Genomic DNA, 25,975 nt, shown 5'->3' on the forward strand with positions numbered 1-25,975 from the left:
TTAGAATTCTCAAAATGGGATCTCTGGGTTCTTGAATGAGATATGTATGTATGTGTATATGTAAAACTCTGGCTTTGTCAGGTACAAAAACCTCCATGAAGCTGAGTTTGAAAAGACAACTGAACATTTAAAGCCTAAATAGGAAAGAGAATTATGCTGATATATCTAAAAGTTAAGGAAACCAGTTGGGACTGCTATATTGTACAAGCTGGGTGTATAAGCAAATAAACTGAGGCAAGCTGAGGTAAAGCACAAAACATAAAGGCCAGTCACTGGAGAAGAGGAAAGTGTAATGAGCATTCCTTATAATGAGCAATGAACATTTAGTGTTAAAAGACTTCTGTTTTATTAAGTACGTGTCTGCATTGATAAGTCTAATCCTAAATAATTTTTAAAAATAAAATTAAAGATAATTGATTTTAGAAATATAAATTTCTGGGAATGATTGTTTTTTTACAGAAAAAAAATGAATGCATTTTGGGGAGTTGGCCTCGGTTTCTGGATTAACACTCATATATAGCATCAAACCAGGCATGATGTTTTGTTTGTACACTTTCCATCTCTTTTTGTTTTCAGGTCCCTACTTGAGTAAACAGCGAATTTTCTCAGTTTTATCCAGCATTGTTCTCATTTTAGTATTTCCAATCCTCATATTTTTTTTCTGTGTTCTTTGGATGCTGATAACTGACAAGGGGGCTATCAAGATTACACTTCTGTGCCTTTTTCTAAAAGCCACAGCAGGATTTGGGAAAGGAGCGTGGGTTGACACTTGCCATCCTTTGGATAGCTGGAGTTTTCCTAGATGGGCCATGTCAGAGGTGATGCTCTGAGGATCATACACTGTGGATCAGATTGTGGAAATGATGATCCTTTGCCATGTAATGAGCTAAAGTGGACTTCTCTCAATCCTTCCCTTTTCACAGTTATTCTGGAGGCAGTAGGATCAAGACCAAAGACAAGGATGTGACATTCCACCTATTTTCCTCACGGACATCGCTTTGCTCCATTGGTCAGCTCCCTGTTCAGTACTGCTTAGGAGTTCTCCCTGGCTGCAGGGCAGTGACTGCAGAGCTTACCAGCATCTAAGTATCAGGGAGCATTATCTGGTAGAGGCTGCTGTGGTACATTCCTGCTTGTCTGTGTTACTTCTGGAACTACAGAATTAAGCCATGGAAACCTTCCCCTTGTTTTTTGCACTTGAGGTTTTATTCTTATGAAACAAACCTCGTTATTTGTCCCATTGTATTTCAAGTGAAAAAGGAGAAAATTCTGAATTACTCCCTTACCTTCATCCATTAATCTTCCTGTAGGTTTAATATTCACTCTGGTTATGGTTTTTTACAGCAGCAGATAATGGAGGGACTGCACCTGGTGGCACATCAGGAATTCCTCCCAGCAATCCTGCTGGGAATTCCAAGTCAGCGGCAAGGAACCTGGGCTCCTCAGCAGGAGAGAAGGAAGAAGGGAAGAAGGTCCGACGGCAGTGGGAGTCATGGAGCACGGAGGACAAGAATACTTTCTTTGAGGGACTGTATGAGGTACATGTAGAAGAAAATAACCGACTTAGATGGCTTTGGTTAGAGGCTAGATGTTGATAAAGAAGGTTGATTAGAGTGAGATTGGCAGGAGCAGAAGGCCACTTAGAGATGAGCATTTGTGGGGCCATACACAGGGCTGTGAAACAGCTGTCAGTCAAAGCCACGTGTCAAAAGAGTCAAGTTTCTTGGGTTTTTTTCTTTAAATACACAGGAAAGATTTCTGAGTTTTATTAATGAATGTTTATAATAATTTCAGTTGTTATTGAATTATGGTTCTGTTTCAAATGAAAAAGAATTAAATCATGTCCCCATCTGAACTTTCAAAAGCAACACACTTGCTCTGTAATAATACCAAAAAGGAAAAGCTGCTCTGTTCTAAAGAGAGTTGTGTTTAGTCTTTGGCCATGAAGAGGATAGAGCCAGTTCAGTCCTAGGGCTGAGAGACAAGAGTAAGTTACATCATCTTATTTTCTGTCTCTTATGATATATATGATGGATTCCTGCTTTTCTTGTTCCTGTGATTATTTCCACAGCATATCTGTTTTGAAAATACGTGCCAAAGGTAAAAACAAAAGCAGTGATGGGGAGTTTTCTTTGCACATATGCATCTTGTTGAATTTTTTTTTTCATCCTAGGCATGGTATCACATACATATATTTTGTGGACAAAATGAACACTTAACACAGTGTTTTTCTTTTTTTAACTCCTCTGAATTGCAGTAATATTCCTGGGAATAAAGTAATTTTTAAACCACTTCACTGACTTTTTTAAATATTGAGGAAAAATTTAAAAAATTTGTTTCAAGGTGGATCTGAGACTCAGTTTGTTCAGTCCGTCCTACCATTCATTTTGTGGCACTGCTTTTCAGAAGAGATTTTCATACTTTCTTACTTAAATCGGTTTCAACCTTTTCTGAAGACAAAATTTCTGTGATAGCAGGAGTGAATGTGTATAATATCAAATATTTTGAAACTCAATTTTTTTACTCTTAGTAACAGTAATATGAAATGTACTGTAAATATGGTATGTTTTTCATTTACTCTAGTCAGAATTGGTGGGGGGAATGCAGAGGAAAGTAAAGAATGCTCAGGGAAAAAAGTAAAAGAAAGTAAAGAATGCTCAGGGAAAAAAATCAGTGTTTTCAGTCCTGCTACTTACATTTGTAAGTAAACTTGGGTGATTTTTTAAATTTGCTAGCAGCGTACTGGGTTTTTTTTGAAACAGTTAAAGAAATTGGAAAGTAATTAATTTGGCATCTATGCTGCATTGTATGTAAAACAAAGGAAGCCAATGTCATTCTTTGACTGTTGAGTTCTGATCCCCAAAACTTCTGTTCATGGCCACTGAAATCCAGTTTCCCCCAAAGAACCCCAAAGTCCCTCACATTGTTTGGCTTGACTTATGACAGATCCAAGTTTGAGTTTGAGTATTTCACTTTGATTTATTCTTTCTTCAGCATGGGAAGGACTTTGAAGCTATCCAGAACAACATTGCCCTGAAATACAAGAAGAAAGGCAAACCAGCAAGCATGGTGAAGAACAAGGAGCAGGTCCGGCACTTCTACTACCGCACCTGGCACAAGATCTCCAAGTACATTGACTTTGACAATGGTTAGTATGCACCAAAATGGGCTTGGTGCAATGGTTGGTGTCCTGCCTTTTAGAGGTGAGGAAATAAATACTGAGGAGGAAATAAATACTGAACATAGAGTTGTAGAACCACAGGATGGTTTGGGTTACAATGGACCTCAAAGACCATCCCGTTCCATCCTCTGCCATGGGCAAGGACACTCTCCACTAGACCAGATTGCTCAATGTCCCGTCCAACCTGGCCCGTGGCAACCTTCAGGAACGGGGAATCCACAGTGTCTCAGTTTTTATTTTTGTTAGCATGACCTTATCAAAGTTTGTGTTTTGTGAAAAATACTTTTCAAAACCTGGTGTTTCTGTCACTACTTCTGTGAATTCACCACACCATAGTAAATGCAGATCCTGCTGTTAATACTGGGGAAAAAACAGGTTCAAGGAAATGTTTTTGTATTCTCAGGAGCACACCTTCAAGGAGAACTGCCTAAACATTAATCAGGCATGGTTCCATCAAGCAAACTGACCCAGCACCACTTTGCAATTCTTGGGGGAAGATAGAAACAAATAACAGTCTGGTACAAGTGTAAATGGTCACATATTTGCTCCCATTTTAAAGAAGTTTGAAATTGTACCATAGATTCAATAGCTTAGGATTCGCAGTGCCGTATTCCCCTTCCCATTCTTTTTTCTCCTTCTGCAACTGGCTTAATGAAAACTAAATTGGGAAGTCAGATAAACTGCTGGTGGTGTTTTATAACAGTAATAGTGACATGATAATTGAGAATGGATTTTTATCAAATCCATACTACTTAGGAATGGGCAGAGAGGATTCGAGTTAGTCTGTGGGTGGCCTAATCTGTGTAACAGGCTAAAGAAATGTATTTCAGAATGAGCAGATTGTACTAAGATTCTGACTCTCAGTGTCAAAAACGTCTGTTTTCCCATTAGCTTGTTGATTAAGTAATAGTCTTCAGAGTTTTCTGGTTCTTCTGATGGCGTATTCTAAGATGCATAAATCATGGCAGTTTAAGGAAGGTGTAGCCAGGTGGGGGTCAATCTCTTCTCTTAGACGACCAGTCACGGAATGAGAGGACACAGCCTTAAGCTGCGTCAGGAAAGGTCTAGGATGGATATTAAGAGGAAGTTCTTCCCAGAGTGATTGAGCATTGGAATGGGCTGGTGAAGGTTTTGGTCTTTGAATAACTCATAAATATCCGCAGAAGTTTGGATAGTAAATTCATCTGCAGTTTGTGGGCAGACCCTCTCAAGTTAAAAATAGTTCATCAGGGAGAAATGGATGTGGAAGGAAGTTAAAGGAATGCAAAGTTAGTGTAAAACACAATCTCTTTATCACAGAATGAACTGGGATGGAGAAGACCTTTGAGATCATTGAGTCCAACCCATGACCACCTTGTCGTGTAGACCATGGCACCAAGTGCCACATCCAGTCTTTTCTTAAATACCTCCAGAGACAGTGACTCCACCACCTCCCTGGGCAGCCCATTCCAATGCTCAATCAGTCTTTCTGTGAAGAACTTTCTCTTAATGTCCATCCTAGACCTCCCCTGATGCAGCTTAAGGCTGTGTCCTCTCATTTTGTGACTGGTTGCCTAAGAGAAGAGATTGACCCTCACCTGGCTACACCCTCCGTTTAGGAAGTTGTAGAGAGTGATGGGATCTCCCGTGAGCCTCCTTTTCCACAGGCTAAACAATCCCAGCTCCATCAGCCACTTCTCACAGGACTTGTGTTCCAACCCCTTCACCAGCTTTGTTGCCCTTCTCTGGATGCATTTGAGCATCTCAAGATCCTTCCTAAATTGAGGGGGCCCAGAAATGGTCACAGCACTCAGGGTGTGGCCAACCAGTGCCAAATACAAGAGAAAAATCACTGCCTTGGTCCTACTGGCCACAGCATTCCTGATCCAGGCCAAGTGCCATTGGCCTTCTTGGCCACATGGGCACACTGCTGGCTCATGTTCAGTTCGCTGTTAATCAGCATCCCCCGGTCCCTTTCTGTCTGGCTGCTGTCCAGCCACTCTGTCCCTAGCCACTAGTGCTGCAGGGAGTTTTGACCAAAGTGCAGGACCCAGCACTCGGTCTTGTTAAACCTCACTAAAATTTAAAAATAATGAGTTATTAATAAAAAGTTATTAATGAGTTATTAAAAAAATAGCTCATTAAGGAGAAATGGATATGGCTAGAAAGAAGTTGAAGGCATGCAAAGCTAGTGTACAGTACACTTAGTATTGTACTATGTACGATAATACATACTATACTACAAGTATATAGTCTCTTTATGAACATTTGTGTTCCTGAAGGTTAACTAAAGGAGGGCTTGAGTATCTAAACCACCTGGCAAAAGGTGTGTTTATGAGTTCCTTTTTTCAAAACAAGGCAGCACTTTAAGATGAAGCCATTACTATTTTTTTAAAAAGCCAGTGTTGCAGCGAACACAGTATGGAAAAATTTTTAAAATAGAAAGATGTCACAGAAGAAGATAATGTGTTTCTTGGATAACAAAAAGTTACATATCTATATCTGTGAGGTCTAGAATCTCATTGTCTGTAGGAATTTAACCATCAATGGTTAAATTAGGTTAACTTAATTGATAAGTTTGATTAGGTTTAGTATTGGTAGAAATATGTGTGCTTGGATTTTGAGATCAATGAGAACTAAAGTTCTGATGAATAGACAAGAATAAATATTTTCACTTGATTTGTAAACCACAAGGCTATCCTTGCTATCATTCATCTTTAGATCTATAAGCAGTAATCTCCACATCTTGTGTGTTGAAGAGAAAGGACAGAAAAATCCCTTGCAAAGTTGAATAAAATGTCAGCATGTTTTTGTGTAAAAATTTAGAATCTAGATTTTGCGTCAAATCTCTTGCGTTGTGTTTGTGTGCACAAAAAATGTTCTCTGTCTTCTGGAAAATCCAGACCTTCCTCTGAATTTTCATGTAAAAGAATTCTCTGTGCATTTGCTTGAGGGTGTCTGGACATCCCCCTTAGAATTTATCAACAGTTGATAGTAGACCTATCTTTATTATGAATTAGCTTTATTTTGCATATTGAGCAGTTGTATATTTGTTAAATTTCATGGAAGCTGCTTTGTTTTCTTGTAATCTAAAAAATGCCATGAAAAGGAAGTTGGTGAACCAATCCGATTATAGTGTTTCTTGAACCAGAACATAGTTTTGCCTTTGATCTGGTTTGTCTCATCATTGAAAATACAAATCCTCTCCTTTTTAGTGTTGAAATGAGTATCTGCAATGTAGCTGTGTGTATCTGCAATCTGCATCTCACTGACACCTTTTCTGCTTTCTAGTGTTTTCTCAAGGGCTGAAAAAATCTTCCCTGGAGCTGTATGGCTTAATCTGCTATGGGGAACTGAGGAAAAAGATCGGGGGATGTGAGTATGAGTGACTTCAGGTTATTTTTACATGATAGAATCAGAGTTGTATCTACTACCCTTGTGGCTGGAAGTGTCTAGTTCAGTTCCACTTTCGAGTTCTTGGCTATTGCTGTAATCTGTGGTGTTATTTCTTCATTAAATGTATTTTTTTTTTAATAGACCTTCTTCGTCTGTTGCATAAGTCCACTTCAATAGGTTTCTTTAGTTTTATCTGTCTGCAGAATGCAGTGCATGTATTCCCCACAGGTGATAGGAAAACATACACAACGCTTAGATTATCTATTCTGTTACAATTGAAACCTGAGCAATTAAGTGTGTAAATTGTACCATTTACACCCAGAATTACTTGTGCCTATGGAGTCAAAATCTGGGATGGTGTATTTTTCTAAGTTTTTCTCTAAATGTTTGCTCACTACCCTGAAGATGAAAACGCACAAATCATAACTGGACATAACTTTACTGGCTAAGCAAGATGCGTTCTGACTTCGTCAGTCCCAGAATCCAGTTTTGTCCATATTGATGAGTGGAGATGGAAGAGTGTGTGCCATAACAATGCTCCACTGTTTGCTGGCAGTTTATTAATTGTATTAGCAACATACCTGAGCTTAGGCTCACAGAAATACAAAATGGTTTGGATTGGAAGGGACCTGAAAGACCATCTTGTCCCAACCCCCTGCCATGGGCAGGGGTACTTTCCATTAGACCAGGTTGCTCCTGCCCCCATCCAACTGGGAATGGGGCAGCCACAGCTTCTTTGGGGAACCTGTGCCAGAGCCTCCCCACACTGTAATAAAAAAATGTTTTAATTATATGTAGTTTAAATCTCCCCTTCTGTAGTTTAAAACCATCAACCCTTGTCCTGTCCCTCCAGGCCATGCTGAAAAGTCTGTCCTTGTCTTTCTTTTAAGCCTTTAAGTACTTCATATGCTGGGACCCCCAGAGCTGCAGGTGGAATCTCACCTGAGTAGAATAGAGGACCCCTACCTTACCCTACTGTCCACACTGAGGGGATGAACCCCAGGACATGATACCTATGGTTTTCATGGTTTCCAGACCAGAGAGAGCTCTGACATGACTGGCTTGAAGAGTGGGCAGAGGAACATGCCATGTATGTGCCAGTCCGTGTGCATACATCTTTTTATCCATGTATTCATTCATTTGTTCCCAGGCTTTTCGTACAGTCAGTGTTACATCATAGTGCATCTTCTACCTACTAAGTTTAGGCTTAGGGTTAAGTTTAATTTGTGAGACATGAAAAACCATGAAAATACCTTCACTTCTTTGTGAAGACATACTAGTTGTAAAGTGAAATGGACACGAAAGCGTTCATGAGTGAACATGTACAATTCCTAAAAGGTTTGTGGGATTTTGGGAAGGGTTTTTTGCTGTGTTATTCCCTTACCTGGGACTCCTGTCATAACAGGTAATGAACGAGATTGTTGTGAATGTTCATATTGCCTTTATTCTGTTTGTTTCAAGATCTCCAGTGTGTTAATTGGAGAAGCAGTGCTCAGCTTGGAGAAGCAATTTTGAACTGTTTGATGACAAAGCAGGTGCAGAAGCAAGGCACATTGCACTGTCACCAGAAATCAGCGTTAGTGTTTCTTTCCTGTACCCACATCTTGTTTTACAAGCAGACCCTTCTTGCTATATGACTGGGAGTAAGATTTCACACAGTCACCATAGCAATGCCTGCAGCTTCTGTGCTTCTGTCTTTTTAGAACTTTGGGACTTGGTTACATACATTACCCACTGTCGCTTGGAAAATTCTTATCTCCAAGACCAAATGTACTCAAGCTGCAAGACTCTACACCCATTTATGACAGGTCTACTCTGTAGCTGTGGAAAGCAGTTTCTTCCTTCCCTCCTCCTGGCCCCCCCCTTTTTTTTTTCTCTTGTGGTATTCACAGTCACAGGAATGGAGGAGATTTACTGAGAGCTATTGAGACACAAGAGTACTCCAGAAATACTTTCAGTATTGCCAGAGGGAGGTTAATTGTTCAGTAAATAGATCTGGGCCTAACTGTCATATAAATCAAGTCAGCAAAATGTCAGTTTAAAAACATGTTCCTCAATGCATACAAAAAAGTGAGGGTTGCATGTGCATTTTATTATTTTTACTTACTTTTGGGTTTTGTTAAGCATTAGGTTGCTGTTTCATTCTGCCTTGCTGCCTTAACAACAGAGATTGAGCAGGAAGAAGCTTTGCTTTTTAACACCCCATTGTCAGATTATAGCCCAGTGTTCAAAGATGGCTGTAGCACCTAAACTAGGGTCATTTAATCCATGTGTAAAAAGTAATTTTTGTGGCAAGGATCAGGTAAAGCTTGCATGTTATGAAAAAACAAACTTTGCAGAAGAGCTATGTTACAACACATTTATGCATGTTAATCCTACGTAAGAATGAAGTGTAATAGCTTTGAAAACCCAGCAGGACACAGAGAAGGCCATGGGTTTAACAATGTAAATCCTAATTCACTGTGTTGTCTTATTTACTGAAAAGGTATGGATGACAAGAACGCAGCTAAACTCAATGAGCTCATTCAAGCTGGGTAAGTAAGAACTTATTTCTGAAACTCCTTAAACTGTGTTGTTTAGCAACTTGACTGTTGTATTGATCAGCCCAAGTTTGGGGCATTTCTTAATTTTCAAGAGCTGAAGTTTGATGTTTTCCACTCTTTGTTTTGTATTAAGATATTTCTTCCCTTTTCCATGAAGCCATTAATTGTTAATAATAAGAAATGATGGATTAAGTTTAATAAAATAGTTAAATGGGAATTTTTACAGAAGCTACAGCACTTAGCCATGTGGATTCATTCAGAGAAATCATAGAATTATTAAAGTAGGAATCCAAGATCATCAAGTCGAACCATTACCTCAGCCCTGCCACCACTAACTCCTGTCCCCAAGTGCCACATCCATAGGTCTTTTAAATCTCTTCAGGGATAGTCACTCCACCACTGCCCTGGGCAGCCTGTCCCACTGCCTGACCACATTTCCAGTGCAGAAATGTTCCCAATATCCCATCTAAACCTCCCCTGGCACAACTTTGGGCTGTTTCCTCTTGTCCTATCCCTTGTTCCCTGGAAGCAGAGCCTGACCCCACCCTCCCCACCTGCCCTCTCCTGTCAGGGAGTTGTGCAGAGCCAGAAGGTCCCCCCTGAGCCTCTTTTTCTCCATGCTGAGCCCCCTGAGCTCCCTCAGCCGCTCCTCGTCAGACTTGTGCTCCAGACCCTTCCCCAGCTCCATTCCCATCTCTGCACACACTCCAGCCCCTTACTGTTCTTCTTGCAGTGAGGGTTCATCTCCGAACCATTCTGCCTCAGCAGGGCTCATGAATACTGACTTTCAGACCTGAAATGACCCTTTGGCACACAGGGGGCCTCAGCCCTCCAGTGACTTTTGCATCTCCTTGACATTAAGAATGAATGTTTTCTTTCACTTCTAGAGAGTATTGTGGGATTTGGGGGTGCAGTTTATGAGTCAATGTACTCTTAGAATGCAGAAGGGGTTAGAAGTTGCAAATGTTAGAAATGAGGGCATACCTGATGTATTTGTGCATAAATTTTTCCAAACCAGTTCAGTTTTCTAGATTTGTGTTTTAAAGTGAAATCTCTTTAAAAGGATAAGGCATGTGATTACTTAGGAGGCATTGATGTGTCCTTAATCCCATCTTAAAAAATGATTTGAAAAATCATTACTTTCTGTCTGTTACAGGTCTGCTTTTACCTATTGCACTCTTGCTTTTAGGGTGTTTACTGTACCAGACAAGTTATTGATGAAGTAAACTTGATTGTGAACAGGAACAGGAGTTTGCCCCCTCAGCAGCTGCAGTCTTTTGACTTTACCTTGCATTATATGGATACTTAGTGTTGTACCTTTCTTGTGTTCTCAAATGGAGTTTCCAGATAACTTTCTTAGGAGCTGAACGACCTTTCCTCTCCTGGATGATGCTGTTTGTACAGTGTGCTTGTGTGGATGGTCTTCAATGGGATGCTTGAATGACTTGTTCATTCTTCTGTTAACTGCAAGGTTTAAAATGAGAAGAGAAATTCTATATGGTTTGGGTTTTGTACAATTAGCAAAATATGAACGGTATGTTTAACTGCATTATTCTTAAATTACTTCTTTAAATTGGAGTTACCAGTTAAAGTGAGCCTGGGATGAGTCTTCATCTGTCGTTTCCTGAATATATGGTTCAGAGTATCAGCAGTTGGTTTAGCCACTCTGTGCTATACTAGAGCACCTTTCTTACACTGAGTCATCCAAACAGACTGAAGCATATCAAATGAGCCTGATGACATTTAGTGAGCTGTAGTATCAGTCTATCACTTTGCATGGTTCAGGCCTTAGTTCTTCTAATTAATTGTTAATGAGGGCTAGTGATTTCTGTAAAGTCTCTGTGTTTATTCCATGAAAGCCAGTCTTGTAACAAATCATTTTGGGAACAGGAGTCTCAGCATTTCAAAGTATTAATGCTAATCTTCTACGCCAAAATTAAAATGTACGTAACATTCACCAGTTCAGAAGTAGTTGCTTTTGCATAGGCTTTTTGTCTGCATCCGAGAGACCCATCTTTGCTTCCCTTTTTCTCCTGCATCCCTTACTCCATTTGGTGGTGAACCTCATCAGCTGAAGAAGAGCAAACTGTGTTTTCATTACCACCTGGATGTCTGCGCCACCTGCATGTGCAGGACAGCCGCACAGCTCCCAGAAGCAAACACATTGCATATACCTCGGTTGGTTCATCTTCCCATCGTGCTCAGTGATGGTACAATTCCATGATACTCTTCCCTATTTGTAATCAGTTATTTCTCCAGTTCCTAACATGTTTCTTTCAAGTGTGTCGCTCCTCTTTTGTATGCAACGCACTTTGTAAGGCTCGTCACTGAGGAAAGCCATGAAAGAAAGTGAATCCAAAGTGATTAAAAATGGGGAATGTGAACATGCATTATTCTGATGATCTGCTCCTTAAGTAGGTAAACATTCTCTTCATTTAATTGGTAAGAAAAGTTGAGAAAGGATAAGATTGTGAGGAGCTACGTGGTAATTTATTTGCAGCGTGACTCCAGACCCTGGAGTTGCATGCTCTAATTCAGTGCTTGTTTTGCATCTCTGGTTTCTGTACTAATTTCATGGAGTATGGAAAAACAAATGACCCTGTGAGAGACTCATAAGAAAAACATACTTAAAAGCTTTGTAGTTGAGCTTATAACCCAGGTCATGGATACTAAGGAGTGCTTGACAACTCCAATCAGCTGACTCTGGTAACAAATACAAATATTTTCTTGATCTCTTTGTAAATATGTACGAATTCTGGGTAAGTTAGAAAAAAAAAAACAAAAAAACACAAACCACAAGAATCACCTAGTTTAAAGAAGTATTATAACTGTGCACCAATTAAGCTGAGCAGTTTTCGGTGTCTGGTAGTGTATATGGTTTTACCCTCCAACCCGAGAGGCTCTTTATAGCACAAGGTAAGAAAGACAGAAACCAGTAACAGGAATTAGTTGCTCTGTCTGGTTCAGATTCTGGATGTATTTTATGTGAGATAGGAGTGATTCTTCACTGTCTTTCCATTCCTTGGGAAAGCTCTTTGGCATACTGAGGGGAAATCTGTAACTCTGAAAATCTTGATCAGAAAATAACAGTTCATACTGAAAAAAGTAATATATAAACCAAACCATTTTAAGTAGGCATGTTATGCTCTTGGTGTCAGGTCAGACTGGTAATTCTGTGTGCATAGTCAGTAGAGAGACTGTTTTAAGACTTACCTTTTCCTGCCTTTGGAGACATCCAGGATCTAGGTAACAGAAGAAAATAGGTATTTTGAAGCTAAGAGTAGTTCTGTTGCAGACTGACTCCTTTACTGTGCTTTCCCCTACATTTGTAGAAATTGTGTTTTTCCAGGCTCTCAGAGACAGATTTCAATTAGAAAATTATAGTGTCTAAATATATCTGCTTTTATATTAGTTTGATAATAGGTTATTCTTTAGACTCTGTCCTAGATTGCCTGAAGCTAAATCGTACTTAATGGAAAAGGAAATTAGGGGAAGCAGAACACCTGAATATGGGGAGCTGGGATATTCTAAAGAATGTGTGAGGGAGACATGAAAATAGCATTGATTGCTATAGTTGTGGAAAAGTGCTGTAGTGGCAGGGTGAAAAACTTGCATGGGAAGTCTTTAATGTTTTGTCACATTTTTGTGTGCTTTGGGTTTCTTCATTTACTGAATGGTCTACTTTGTTCGCTGACTTCTGTACTGTGCCATTTCCCCTTATGCTCAGGGAAGGCAGTTGTTCCTGCCTCCCCATACAGATATCAGCAGATTTGCAGTTGTTTGGTTTCCTCCAATGTGATTTTCCTCCTAGTGTTTTATTGCTTTGTTTGGTCTTTTGGTTGTTTGGGGTTTTTTTTCAAATAATATTTTTTCCATAATATACTTACATTTTTCACACTTCTGGCTTTTATCTTAGGTTTTGGTTGGGTTGGTTGTTTTTTTTCTTGTCTCTCTGCCCTTTGAAGCACAGATAGAGATGCAGTCAGGAGTTCATGATGCCGATCCATGTTCATTTATAAGCTGCTCTATGGTAACAGATGGTGGATACCTGCAGCCCAAGGTTCACCTGCACAGGTGGCAGACAAATTGAGCATGGACAACTACCAGGAAGCCTGACTCAGCAGTTAATGCTTTATGACCAACTAGCTGGATTCTTGAACAGAAATAGGAAATACAAAAAATTAACAACAGCACCTTTCTTCTTTTTCTTAGGTCAATTACCTCAGCTGTTTTAGCCAGGTCAATCTTTCTGGGCCTTCTGAGCAGCCAGGCCCTTCTTTCAGTCACCTTCCACTCATGTGATTAATTGATTGGTTTATATAGTCATGTCAGTTAATAAAAAACATGTTTCTCTCCCCAAATCCCTTCTTACTTGTACTGTGATACTGTATTATGATGATGATGATGATGATAATAATAATAATGCTATTTCTGACTCTTCACTCACATGCTTCAAAGTGCACATTTGATAATAAAGAATTGCATTCGCAAAAACTAAGCTTGCACAAGTAATCGAAAGAATTTGTTGTATTACAACAGATTACAAATAGGGAAGTGGATCATTGTACAAAATGCCGATTTTCTGATAAAATCATATCTAAACTTTAAGGACAAATACAGGAGGATATGGAGTCTCCTGCTAAGGCTGAGGTGCCCAGGAGGAGGTTTTACCTTTCATCCTTACCTTAACTTATTGATTAGATATCCACAAGGGTTTCTGTGTCCCTCTCCAAGAGTCTTTACACTGGAAGACACTGACAGAGACTTTACACTGTTGGATTTGGTGAAGACCAACTGTCTTCAAACAATTCTTGTTTCCAAAACTTAAGCTGAAAGGAAATCTGCCCTTCCAGCCCAGGTATATTCCAGATCTATAGAAGTTCACAGTTCAGTAACTGAAACTTTTGAGTTGCTCACCCCATCAGCTCCATCTTCTCAGGTCTGGCTTCACTTCTGCTGCCCTTTTGCAAATTTTCCTCTTAGCACTGTAGACAACTGCTTTTCCTGCATGATGGTGTTTTACTTACAGCATAGGAATATTCTCTATAATTTATTTCATTTTACTGCAAGGACTTGTGTTCAATCCTGCTGCTTCTGTGCCAGCTGATCCTTAATGTTTCAAGTAGTAATACTGCCATTGGTAATTTGATTGGGCTCAATGCCTGCCTTTTAAGTCCCTGAAAAGAAAACAGGACTGATAGAGTGAAGAAATCAAATAGTTTCACGGTGTGAAAACAAAAATGACCTTTGACTTTTAAGGATCTTTGAAACTGCTAAGGTGATAACTGAAGCTAAACCAGTGAAACTGTAAAAAGTTACTTTTTTCAGGTTTCTGCACAAGCTCTTAGACCTCATGTCTGCACCATACACTGATCATATTTCCAAATGTAAAACTCTGCAAAAACTGCAGACTCTAATTAACAGTCATGAGTATAAAGAGGAGACTAAATCAAAACCACTTGTCTTTTATGAAGCAGCTGTCTGTGAGGGTACTCTTGAACCAAAGTAACGTAATCCTGGTCCACTTATAGAACAGAAGTCCCTCACTGAGTGGACAACCAAGCGTTTCATGAAAGTCTAGAAGAGGAGCGTCACAAGAGTAGCACTTCCACAATGAAAAGTAGGCTGATAGGAAAGACTGAATGCACTGCAAACCCTTACATTCCTATATTCGTTCCTGTAGCCGTGACAGTCTCTTGCACTGAGTCCCTGATCACAGAATCACAGAATAAGCTGAGTTGGATGGGACAAGAGTCATCGAGTCCAACTCCCAGCCCTGCACAGCATGATCCCCAAGAGTCACACTGTGCCTGAGAGCATTGTCCTAATGCTTCTTGATCTCTGTCAGGCTTGGTGCTGGGACCACTGCTCTGGGGAGCCTGTTCAGTGCCCAAGCACTCTGGGGGATGAAGCTTTTTCTAATATCCAACCTAAACCTGCCCTGACACAACTTCAGTCCGTTTCCTTGGGTCCTGTCACTGGTCACCAGCACAGAGAAGGAATGGGTGTCTGCCCCTTCTCTCCCCCTCATGAAGAAGTTCTAACTGCAAGAAGGTCTCCCCTCAATCTCTGTTTCTCCAGGCTTAACAGACTAAGTGCCCTCAGCCAGTCCTCATATGGCTTCCCCCTTCACCATTTTTGTTGCCCTCCTTTGGACACTCTCTAATAGTTTAAAATCTTTATTATATTGTGGTGACCAAAACTGCACACATTACTCAACGTGAGGCCACTCTAGTGCAAAGCAGAGTGGGACAAATGAGACAATCCCCTCCCTGGCCTAGCTGGCAATGCTGGATCTCGTGCCCCCAGAACAGGGATTTTCCACCTGGGTCCAGGGCACTGGTGACTCAGATCCAACTGGCCCTTGACCCGGACCCCCAGGTCCTTTCTGCAGCACTGGTCTTCAGCATCTCATTCTCCAGTCTGTCCATACATCCAAGGTTGCTCCATCCCAGGTACAGAATCCAGAACTTTCCCTTGTTGAACTTCACATGGTTGGTGATTGCCCAGTCCTCTCATTTGTTGAGCATTCTCTACAGAGTCTCCCTGCCTTCAAGGGAGTCCACAGCTTCTCCCAATTTTTGTATCATCTGCTGACTTGCTTAGTTACCCCTTCCAGTCCTGTGTCCAATATGTGAAGATGGTGAAGAGCACAGGGCCTAATAGGTCTGTATTCACACACTTGTTACTGGTTCCTCTAAGTACTTCTCTTTCCATATATCCAGGGCTACAACTGTTCGTTACAAAGGCAGAAACCTGCGTATCAAAGCTCCCATGTGCAGGGCTTTGAAGAAACTCTGTGATCCAGATGGTGAGTAGAAGATGCTGAAACATGAGCGTGTTCTAGAAGATGGCTGGAAACACAGAAGAAGATCAGGCTTGTTCTGGTGTGTCCATCACTGACAGGGAAATTTGAGCTGTTGGATGTTTGTCCTGGGCACAGTATTCTGCCTTGGCCTGTTCTCTTGTATAACCCCAATAACTTCAAGACTCACCCAGTTTTCTTACCAGCTAAGATGAAAAGGAAATAACCACACCACACCAGTTCACTGCTGCTTTACACAGTTGTGCTTTCGCTGTGTGTGAAGGTGCCAGTAAATCAGCAGCAGTATAGTGTTTAGCACTGAACATTTTCAAAATTTTTACCTTCTCCTATTTAGCTATGTGTGATTTAATTTCAGATTTTTTTTTTCCTCCTTCTCAAGTAAGTAGAATCAGGCTGTTCAAAGGTCTAAAATACTGTACTTGCTCAAAGTTTCTAGACATCTGATTTTTGACACTGCTTGCTCAACTGGAATCCCCAGTATCACTGCAGTGTCCAAGGATAAGAACATATTGGAACAAAAGGTAATTAAGGAAGCAGGCTCCACTGGTGAAGCTGAGCTGCCCGAGTTGTCTGTAGGTGATGGTGGTGTCTGATGTTTTGTATTGTGTAACTGAGCATACAGTGTTGTGACTGAGTTGTCCTTGCTTTGACCCTTTGTGCTTCACCTCTGTTCAGGTGTGAGTGATGAAGAGGACCAAAAGCCAGTACGACTTCCTCTCAAGGTCCCTGTGGAGCTGCAGCCACGGAATAACCACGCATGGGCTCGAGTACAGAGTCTTGCCCAGAACCCACGACTTAGGTAATGGAGAACTGATTGTGGTGCTCAGAATAGGGAAATAGATGAGCAGCATCCTAACCCCTTCCTCTTCAGGGTTCTCTTTGCCAGTTGGGCAGTTCATCTTTGATAATGCAGTTGGCCTGAGTGTACTTAGTCTGAAGCCTTTGTCCAACCAGAGTACATGGTTTGTAAACATGAGTTATCACGTGGGAAAATTAGATTACCATTGTTCTTTATATCTTTTAATTTGAGTAATGAAGGAGCTAGTAGCTTTGGAGATAAGTATAGTTTGTGCCACTTAATATCAGAGGAGAGGGCAAGTAAAATGAAGATAGCAGCCTTGGTTCTACTGAAATTTGTATTGAATGTACAATAGACAGAGAGAAGGGAACATATACAATGGTCAGAGGTGCCTGCACCAAGGCTCTGAACATTTCACCTGCACTCAATGGTTACAGCAGCATGGAAGGTGTTGGTAGCTTCTCCCTTGCAAAATGTTGGTGCAGCTGTTTAGTGTCATCAGTGGCTGTTCATCCTGGTACTTACTTCTAGTCCAGAACTTGGGGCAGCAAACATGATGCCTCTATGATGTTGAGTGTTGTTTCAAATGCAGCACTTCAGTGTAATGACCAAAGATCATGATAAAAATATCCATTCTCTTCTCTGCATTAGGTTTATTTAGTAAAATGCATTCAAAAAGTAAATGTTTAAGAGTCTTTTGTGCCCCATTTTCTCTTTCTTTTTACACTTCATGTAGTAACTTTGTGCCTTGCCTGTGCTTTTGCAGTTCAGCTAAGTCCTGCCATCTTTTCCTATCTGTTTCCATCTGGAAAAAATAGTTACTTGAATCATGGCAGTCAGGTTTATCTGACAGGCTTTTAAAATGTGTGAGTTGTGACAGTTGTGGGTTAACCTAGATTTTAAAGTTAAAGATTTATGGGATAACATTTGTTTTTTGGTTTGTTGTGTTTTTTTTCTTAGTGCTTGAGAGTGTTCTTTGTGCTGGCATTATAGAATGCCAGTTTGTTCCTTAATTCCCCTTCTAGCATCAAGGTTAGGACTTGGAGCTCCAGCTGACAGTTGTTTTCTGTTCCCTTGCTTTGCTTCTCTTGCATACAGGATGATCGTGGAGTTACATCGGAAGGTCTCCAGCCTCCTTGAATTCCTGAAGCAGAAGTGGGCTCTCCATGAAGTGCGGGTTGTATCCTTTTCCTACTCGGTCTGTTCCATGTGCTGTGTCCTGGGAGCAATTCCCTTCCTATTCCAAGTTCAGTTTTGCATAGGAATAATGAATTACTTCATAAATGTACCGGTCCCTGTTTAGTAAACATAGAGGTCAACTCTCAGCATCATTAATGGAAGCTTTTGTGGGAGATCCCATAGTGTTCTGCTTTTACCTCAACTCTTCTCTAGTATGATCCTATGAAAGCTAATGAAGAAAAAATTACATTCCTCCCTTCATTTCATTTCCCTAAACAGTGATCTTAGTCTGGTTCATTATCAGTTGGTGACCCCCGTACAGCCTGGATAATTGAAAATTCTGTTTCCAGTTTCAGCAGAGAGATTAAGGACAGATCACTGCACTTTGTGCAGTTTCACCAATGAAGGCTTCAGCTTCTTGTCAAGGTAGCTGCTGCTACCTGCAATGTATCTCTGCACTGTCTGAGCCATACAGCGTTCAGGGTGTCCCTGCCTCTGAACTTTGATCCATGCAGTAGAAGGATTTGTGAGTTAACAGCTGTTCTGTTCTGAACCTAGTCCTTCTGACTTGCAGGATTTACCTTCTTCTTGGGCCTTTCGTTCAGGCTCTTCTGTTTAATTTGTGAGCCTGCAAGAAGCAGCAGCATAGCACTTGAAACTCTGCAAGATGTCAGCGTGTGTAAGGTGGAGTTTGCTACCACTCGTGAGCGGCTGCTTTGCTGTGCAATTTGGAGGTTTTGCTTGGTTTTCTTGGGGTTTGTTGGTTAGGATTTTTTTTTACAATTACTGTGGTGTGTGAAACAGAGAGAAGTAATTTTGTTCGGAATGGGTATTTATTTTGGGTTTGTAGCAGGTCTTCACTGCAGTCTTTATCACCACAGAGGACCTGATTTCTGATTATAGTTTCTTCTCTATAATCTCTGCTGAATAGAGAACATGCCCTCAACCAGCTAGGTTTTATTTTACTTTTTTAACTTGCAAAAGGGGCTCCCAGGTGCCTTTTTGGAAGGGGCAGACGGCTGTTACATTCTTTGACACATCTTTTTTAGCGTAAAACACTTGAAGAACAGCAACTTCAAGACTCCAGAGACTCAGAAACAAGAGGCAGCTTCTCAGAGGAGAAAGTGATGCTCCATCTCTTTCCAGGGGAGAACTGTACCCTCACTCCACTGCCTGGGGTAGCCAGAGTGGTCCACTCTAAGGCCTTCTGTACCGTGCATTGGCAGGAAACAGGCAAATGCAAACAGAGCACAAAAGACTCTCATTTACTCCCCCCCGCCCAAATCCTCGGCATACAGAGTGGTCAGGGGACAGCAAGGGGACAGCTGAAATACCTGCGGGGAATGGAAGGTAAGGGTGTGGGAAGGGCAGAGAGCACTACAGAGCCCAGCAGAACCTTACAGCCTACAGCTGAAGTTTCTGCAAGCACTGAAGATGCTGCTCCAGAACCTGTCCTGGTGGAAGGAACAGTCTCAAGTCTTGGCATCACTAATTCCCTCCAGAAAGCACCTTCTGGACTTCAGGATCCAGGAGGACACCAGGAAAAGCTGAGCTCAGTGGCCCCCTGCATGGAGGGCAGGGAGGCCCTGGCTAGTGACCAGGCAGCTGTGCTACCTTTGTGCAGCACAGCGTGCACTTGCAGCAAGATCCCTGATGTGGAGGAGCTCTCTCTGCTCGATCCATTCCCACGGTACATGAAGTCCTGCCAGGACCTAATTGTCCCAGAGAAATGTTCTTGCACAGACAAACTGCATGGGAAAGACTCTGTATCAGCAGCTGGTAATGCTTCTCCAGTGGCTTTTCCAAGCAGGAGAAGTGCAGAGACCTCTGACTCCTGTTCCCAGCTACTGAGAGGTGGTGTGGCTTCCCCTGGCAGCAGCAGATGTGAAACTCAGGCCAGCCACAGCCAGGGCCAGCAGCTTGATGCTTGTACCAAGGATATCGTGGATGCAGTAATGGAGGATTCTCAAGAGAAGCTGGGCTCCTTGTTTTCACCTCCACCTCAGGGACAATCCAGTACAAAGTCTCTCAAAGATGACCCAAGTCGGCTCTCCCAGCAAGTCAGAGAAGAAGGATGGAGTCTGCGAACCTCTGAGAGCCTTACGCTGGCTGAAGTCTACCTCATGATGGGCAAACCGAACAAGCTGCAGCTGGAATATGACTGGTTGGCTGTCTTGGATCCAGAAACCCAGGATGCTGGAGAGCAAACGTCTGAGTCAAGTGCTGTCCCTGCATGTCCTACCTTTCACAAGCAGAGACTCTTGAATTGCCTTCTGAAACTCATCTCTACTGAAGTCAATCCCAAACCAGTAAGTAGCTCTTGTTCATGCTCCAGATACTAAACTCTAGTCTCATTTGGGGAACAATTGCCCAGTTGTGCATTCACAATAAATCAATAACTAGCATGTCAAGAGCTTTGGAGATTCCCATGTTTAAGTTATACAAAAACCACAACACAAGACAGCTGGCTACAGAGTGGACTTTGCTTCAGTGTGCTTTTTACACTGCCTTTTGGCTTCTGGTTTGCTGTGAGTCTCATTGGTGTTCCAGGTAACATTTAAAATGTGACTACTCAAAAGGTCAGTTGTGAGGTGAGGTGCCTTCTGTTCTCTCTCGGATTCGAACCTTAGAACAGCCCAGATTGGAAAGGGCCTTGGTAGATTCTCTCGTCCAATCTTTTGTGGGAAATGGAGCCTGGATGAGATTAATATTCCACATGAAAACTGCATTGATTTTCAATGCTTATGTAGTTCAAATTGCACAGTGTGAGAGTGAAAAGAATGTATTTCTTCACAATGGCAGAATCAATAGAACTGCGCCTGCCACAGTTGATTTATGTAGAAGTTCCCAGACTCCAGGATAGCTGTTTAACAGTCCCAGAAAAATACTTTCCTCATTAGGCAGACCTTAGGGCAGGAACTTGCTTTCCTTCTTGTGTTTTGTTACCTGTATCTAAGATTTGCCCCAGTGATACCTGGGCAGCCAACTGAAACTTAGTAAAACATCTTTTTTAAAAGACACATAGTTCAGCAGATCTGCTCAAATGCCTGTGGTAGGTATGATGAGCTAAAGATTCTGTTCTACCCAGGATGCAAATGTATCACTGTTCCCAAACATGGCGTTCTTTGATCCTTGTTTGTTGGTGATTTAGTTCCCCTCAAAGTTCCTTTTGATTCTGATCCTACAGACATGGAATGAAGGATTTTATAAATTTAAACCCATCTTTGTTCAGATGCAGCTCCAGATATAGACTTCGTTTAAACTGCAAAGGCTTTTGGTCTGACATCTCACAGATATGAGATGCTGTCTCCCTTTTGGCATATACTTTTACTTCTGGTGACACAGGTGACAGCTAGGCATGACATGATGAAACAATCACAAACTATAAAGAAGGACATCCCTGAGACTTTTTGGGGAGAGGAATTGAAGAGGGAGAGAAACCAGCAGTTAGGATTTGCATGTGTTTTCCTGTCACTTTCACACTCTTGCTGTCTTAATCAAAGTAGCATAGTACTACTGAACAATAAAGGAGCTCTTGAAGGATATGTACCATATTGTACATTCCAGCAAAAAGAAGGAACACAACCTTTCATTTGTCAAATACCACTTTATTCTCACTGTTTTTCAGAAAAACATACTCTCCTTGCAGCATGAACATTGTGGCACTGATATTGCAAAGGCCAGGAAGTTCTTTCCTGCTTCACTGAAAGTACTGTAGATGTCTTGAAAGTTGCATTTCATCAAATAATGACAGGAACCATGATATTTTTTCCACAGGGTATTTTAAGAGGAAAGATTGATTGTGTGCATGCCTGATGTTTTCTCCAGATAATTTGTAACAGCCAAAGCAGCCAGCTGTGCTGTGGTTCATTCCTTAAATGAAAATCATCTGCATAAAACAAACTCTGATGTGGCATTGCAGTTGAGCAGGGAGTGTAGTTTTAAGCCTGTGATTGCACACGGATCTCTTAAAAAGGCAGGGTTTGTTTTCTAGAAAATGGTTAAACAACTTAATGAAACAACTGGATAGGCCTGGGAAATTATTGAAGCCCATGTGTCTCTTGTTAATGCTGCATTACAGTGTGAAAGAGAAGGGAAGGGAAAAAAATCAAAACTACTTGATTAGAATTAACAGAATTAAAATGTTTTTGTCCAAATGTATTTCTCACCAGAGCAGCTCTATGGATGGAGTTTATGAAAAATAGTTTTGCACTGAATTAAAACCAACACCTTTTTTTTCCTCTTTTCTTTCAATCCAGCATATTGCGTGAAGCTTGTTGAGTGTTAATCCAATTGTAACATAGATTAATATATTGAATTGGTGACATCCAACACTGCTAAATGGGCAGGAGGGTAATTTCAGCTGCCCCTCACCCCCACTAGGAGGTATTGCTTAGAGAACTTTAAGGTATTGTAGTATGTCAGATTTTAATTTTAAGGCTTCCTAAGTACAGTGAGTTTCGCAATACATCTGTTATACCAGCACACGGTGTTCATTTAACGTGCATTTCCAGATGCCCGAGATGAGCTCCATTGCCACGTCACCTATAAAGCCTGCTCAGGAGGAGCAGTCCCTGACTCCCCCAGGAAAGGTGATTGCCATCAACACCAGGAGTCCAGGCTGCACACGGAATCAGTCTGCCCTTCGCAACAAGACTTTTTCTCCTGGTGCTGCTTCCAGCTCCTCCGGTGAGTATTCCTAAAAATCCACTTGACGAAATCAACTTCTTAATACCTCACACCATGACAAGAACTTCCCAATGATGGAACACTGTAAGGAGGAGTGCTCTTACTCTTAGGAAACTTCTCTGTCTGAGAACATTGTTGTGTGTTAATTTGCTTTAGAATTGTCCTAAGTCCAGTGCTGCTTTGAATCTTGAATAACAATACACATCAATAATGCAGTTCACAATCCAGAAGAACTCTCCTTAGTCTCTCTTAGAGAAGATGCTTGGGGTTTTTTGAGAGCTGTGTCATGATTTAACCCCAGCCAGCAACTCAGCCCCATGCAGCTGCTCAGTCACTCCCCTCTGGTTGGATGGGGGAGAACTGGAAGAGTAAAAGTGAGAGAACTCATGGTTTGAAATAAAAACAGTTTATTAGGGAAAGCAAATGCCATGCTTGCAAAGCAGAACAAGGAATTCGTTCCCTGCTTCCCTTGGGCAGGCAGGTGTTCAGCCATCCACAGGACTGCAGGGCTCCATCAAATGTAGCAATAACTTGGGAAGGCAAACGCCCTCACTCTGAATGTCCACCCCTTCCTTCTTCCCCCAGCTCCATATGCTAAGCATGACCCCCCATGGTGTGGGATTATCACTGTGGTCAGCTGGGATCAGCTGTCCTGGCTTTGTCCCCTCCCAGTTCCTCATGCATCCGCAGCCTCCTCACTGGCAGTGTGGGGCAAGGAGCAGCAAAGGCCTTGACCAGTGTAAGTCCTGCTCAGGAGTAACTAAAGCATCCCTGAGTTATGAACAGTGTTTGCAACACAAATCCAAAACTGCCACTGAAGAAAATTAACCACTTCTCAGCCTGAACCAGCACATGCTGACTGGCACAGGGTGAAAGATCTCGAGAGTATCAGCTTACAAAACAGGCAAGTAAATGCCTGTTGATTAATAATCAATCTGTTGATAAATAATTACTGAAAATGTCCTGTGCCATCCTGCCACTATAGGTTTAAATTAGATATTAGGAAACCCTGACATAGGTTGCCCAGAGAAGTTGTGTCTGCCCCTGCATCCCTGGCAGTGTTCAAGGCCAGGTTGGATGGGGCTTGGAGCAACCTGGGATAGTGGAAGGTGTCCCTGCCCGTGGCAGGGGGTGGAGTGAGATGGTCTTTAAGGTCCCTTCCAACCCAAACCAGTCGTGTGATTCTATGATTACAAGATAGAGGATGATTATGAATTGACTTTTCTTTAATAGGAGGTACAGCTGCTGTAACCTGTGAGCCCCAGCCATGCAGGCCAAGAATTTTGATTCTGTGCTTCAGCCCAGTTGCATTTGCCACTGAATGTTTATGACTTCAGGAAAGTTTGTGATGGTGTTGGGGTTACTGGGTCCAGTTGTGATTCTTAGGCAGTCCTTTTCACACCCCTGCTCTGAGACGCTGTGAACCCAGGAGCAGGTTAACTGGGTTAACTGGTGCTGTAAAGCACCTGTGTAGAAAGGCACATCTTTGGTACCTTAGAGTGACAGGCTAACAGTGCTGGCTTTCATCCAACCTGGCTGCCTGCAGAGGGAAAGCCTACCATATTTTTTTAAACTTAAATGTAAATGGGGAAGTTCTACTGAGACAAGGTACCATTATTTCATTGTGCCAAATGTGTTTTGCAGACAGTCCATCTTTGGGAAGGTCTGTTGGTAAATTAGTCTCCTCTCCATCACCAGATTGATTTTATTCGGGTTGCACTTCAAATTACTATAGGGAAAGCAGGGGTGGGGAGTGTAAATAAATCATAAACGCTCTAAAATGGCTCTGTGTATTATCTTCCCCTACATAAGAAATGGTGCATATAGTTTGTTTACTGGAATAAGCCCTCAGGTATATCTACAAGCTGGACAGATAAACTGATTATCATGGCCTGTGTGAGGCTGAAAACAGGGCTTCAATTCTAGTTTCTTAAGTAGTGTAAAATTACACTTAATCTCCTACTTCCAAGAATTTCAAAGCAAGTAAATACTAGTGGTATCCATAGCAGGTAAATACTGTCAGTTTGCAGGTGGGACAAATGAAATACGGAGAGATTCCTGATTTTGGAAACAGCTGGTGACAGAGCCAGAATCTTTATGTACCGGCTCTCTATTATCCTGCAGTTTATAAAGAGTTATCTCCTTTTTGTTTTCACATTATTTCATTTAAATTGCTGTTAAAATCTTCTAGGTTTGAGAAACCTCCCTAGACCTCTCTTGGTGGCTAGTCCTTCAAGTTCTGGGAGCACTGAGGCTGACAGTGGACTGTTTGCAGTCCCTACAACCCTGCCCCCCAACAGCCGCCATGGGAAGCTGTTCCTCCCCAGCAAGGAAGCAGAACTGACCTTCCGGCAGCACCTGGATACCATCAGTGTGAGTGAGATGACTGAATTGAAAATGCAGCATGCTGTGCATGAGCCAGCTTCCAGGAGGTATCACAGGGATTCTGAATTTATCAACAAGTATGGCCTGCCTTGTGAAGCAGTGCTTCTTATCATGCACAAGTTTAATATTGTATTAACTGAGATGAGTCAGATTTTGACTATATAACGGTGCTTTGAACTGACATTACCTGTTCAGGTAATTCAAATCTGAATGCCATCATGCAGCCCGATGACATTGATTTGCTGTCCAGTTAAATTGCTCCAGCAAATATATGTGCCAGATTTAGCAAACACTGATCCCCTTCTGATGTGTAGCTAATTTTAACAAGGCCTTATTGCTGTATTTAAGTCAAATTCTAATTTTTACGTACACGATCTCAGTAAGAATTTTGTAGTAAGCTGAAGTAGTTGGTAATGAAATGGCTTTTTGGGACAAAGTTTATCTCCATAAAAAAAGAAGAAAAAATACATTATTGGTGGAAAATATTCTGACTCTAGCAGAAAGGATATTGTGCTATCTGAAACAAAGCACGGGATTTTAGTTAACTCTTAATTCATCTTTATTGAAAATAAGAATTTGGGGGATATAATTTGTTCTGTGTCTGGATGCTTAAAATAGTTGTAATGCATTTCCTGTTGTTGTCCAGATGCAGTCGGACTTCTTCCTGCCGAAGCCCAGGAAGTTACGGAACAGGCACTTGCGGAAGCCACTGGTAGTACAGGTCAGAACAAAGTGTAAACGCCTGTTTTGCTCACTGAGTATCAGTAAGGCTGTAGTGATTGGCACACGTCAAATAAAAACTGAAGTTCCTTCATGCATCCATGGAAATGGGAAGCTGAAATTGTGAAGGAAAACCACTTCAGTCTCTAGTGTAACTAGCTATGTTACATTCCCTGTATGAAGAATATCAACAACAGTGGAAGTCCAGTGCCTAAGGTAGTTTGGAAAAATAAAAAAAAAGCCTCTGGAAGAGGCTTCTGGAACCTGGAAGCAGGTTC

At 41.5% G+C, this 25,975-nt stretch overlaps 1 protein-coding gene across 5 annotated transcripts in view; it reads left to right on the top strand.

The window, feature by feature from the left end:
- The window catches only part of CRAMP1 (cramped chromatin regulator homolog 1), a 49,581-nt gene that overhangs the window by 10,898 nt on the left and 12,708 nt on the right, over nucleotides 1-25,975 (top strand). For 4 of the 5 annotated variants that reach the window (XM_066198511.1, XM_066198512.1, XM_066198513.1 and 1 more), the window contains exons 3-13: nucleotides 1,345-1,538; nucleotides 2,995-3,148; nucleotides 6,452-6,535; nucleotides 9,042-9,090; nucleotides 15,825-15,910; nucleotides 16,601-16,724; nucleotides 17,823-17,904; nucleotides 18,953-20,212; nucleotides 22,418-22,592; nucleotides 24,784-24,965; nucleotides 25,624-25,698. In XM_066198511.1, the coding sequence (XP_066054608.1) occupies nucleotides 1,345-1,538; nucleotides 2,995-3,148; nucleotides 6,452-6,535; nucleotides 9,042-9,090; nucleotides 15,825-15,910; nucleotides 16,601-16,724; nucleotides 17,823-17,904; nucleotides 18,953-20,212; nucleotides 22,418-22,592; nucleotides 24,784-24,965; nucleotides 25,624-25,698 (2,465 nt within the window). The remainder of the gene's footprint in view (nucleotides 1-1,344; nucleotides 1,539-2,994; nucleotides 3,149-6,451; nucleotides 6,536-9,041; nucleotides 9,091-15,824; nucleotides 15,911-16,600; nucleotides 16,725-17,822; nucleotides 17,905-18,952; nucleotides 20,213-22,417; nucleotides 22,593-24,783; nucleotides 24,966-25,623; nucleotides 25,699-25,975) is intronic. The other variant, XM_066198510.1, reaches the window with a different exon arrangement.

The sequence above is a fragment of the Chamaea fasciata genome, unplaced genomic scaffold (genome assembly GCF_029207755.1).
Source record: "Chamaea fasciata isolate MVZ Bird 193981 ecotype frontalis unplaced genomic scaffold, bChaFas1.0.hap1 SCAF_16, whole genome shotgun sequence".
Lineage (NCBI taxonomy): Eukaryota > Metazoa > Chordata > Aves > Passeriformes > Sylviidae > Chamaea > Chamaea fasciata.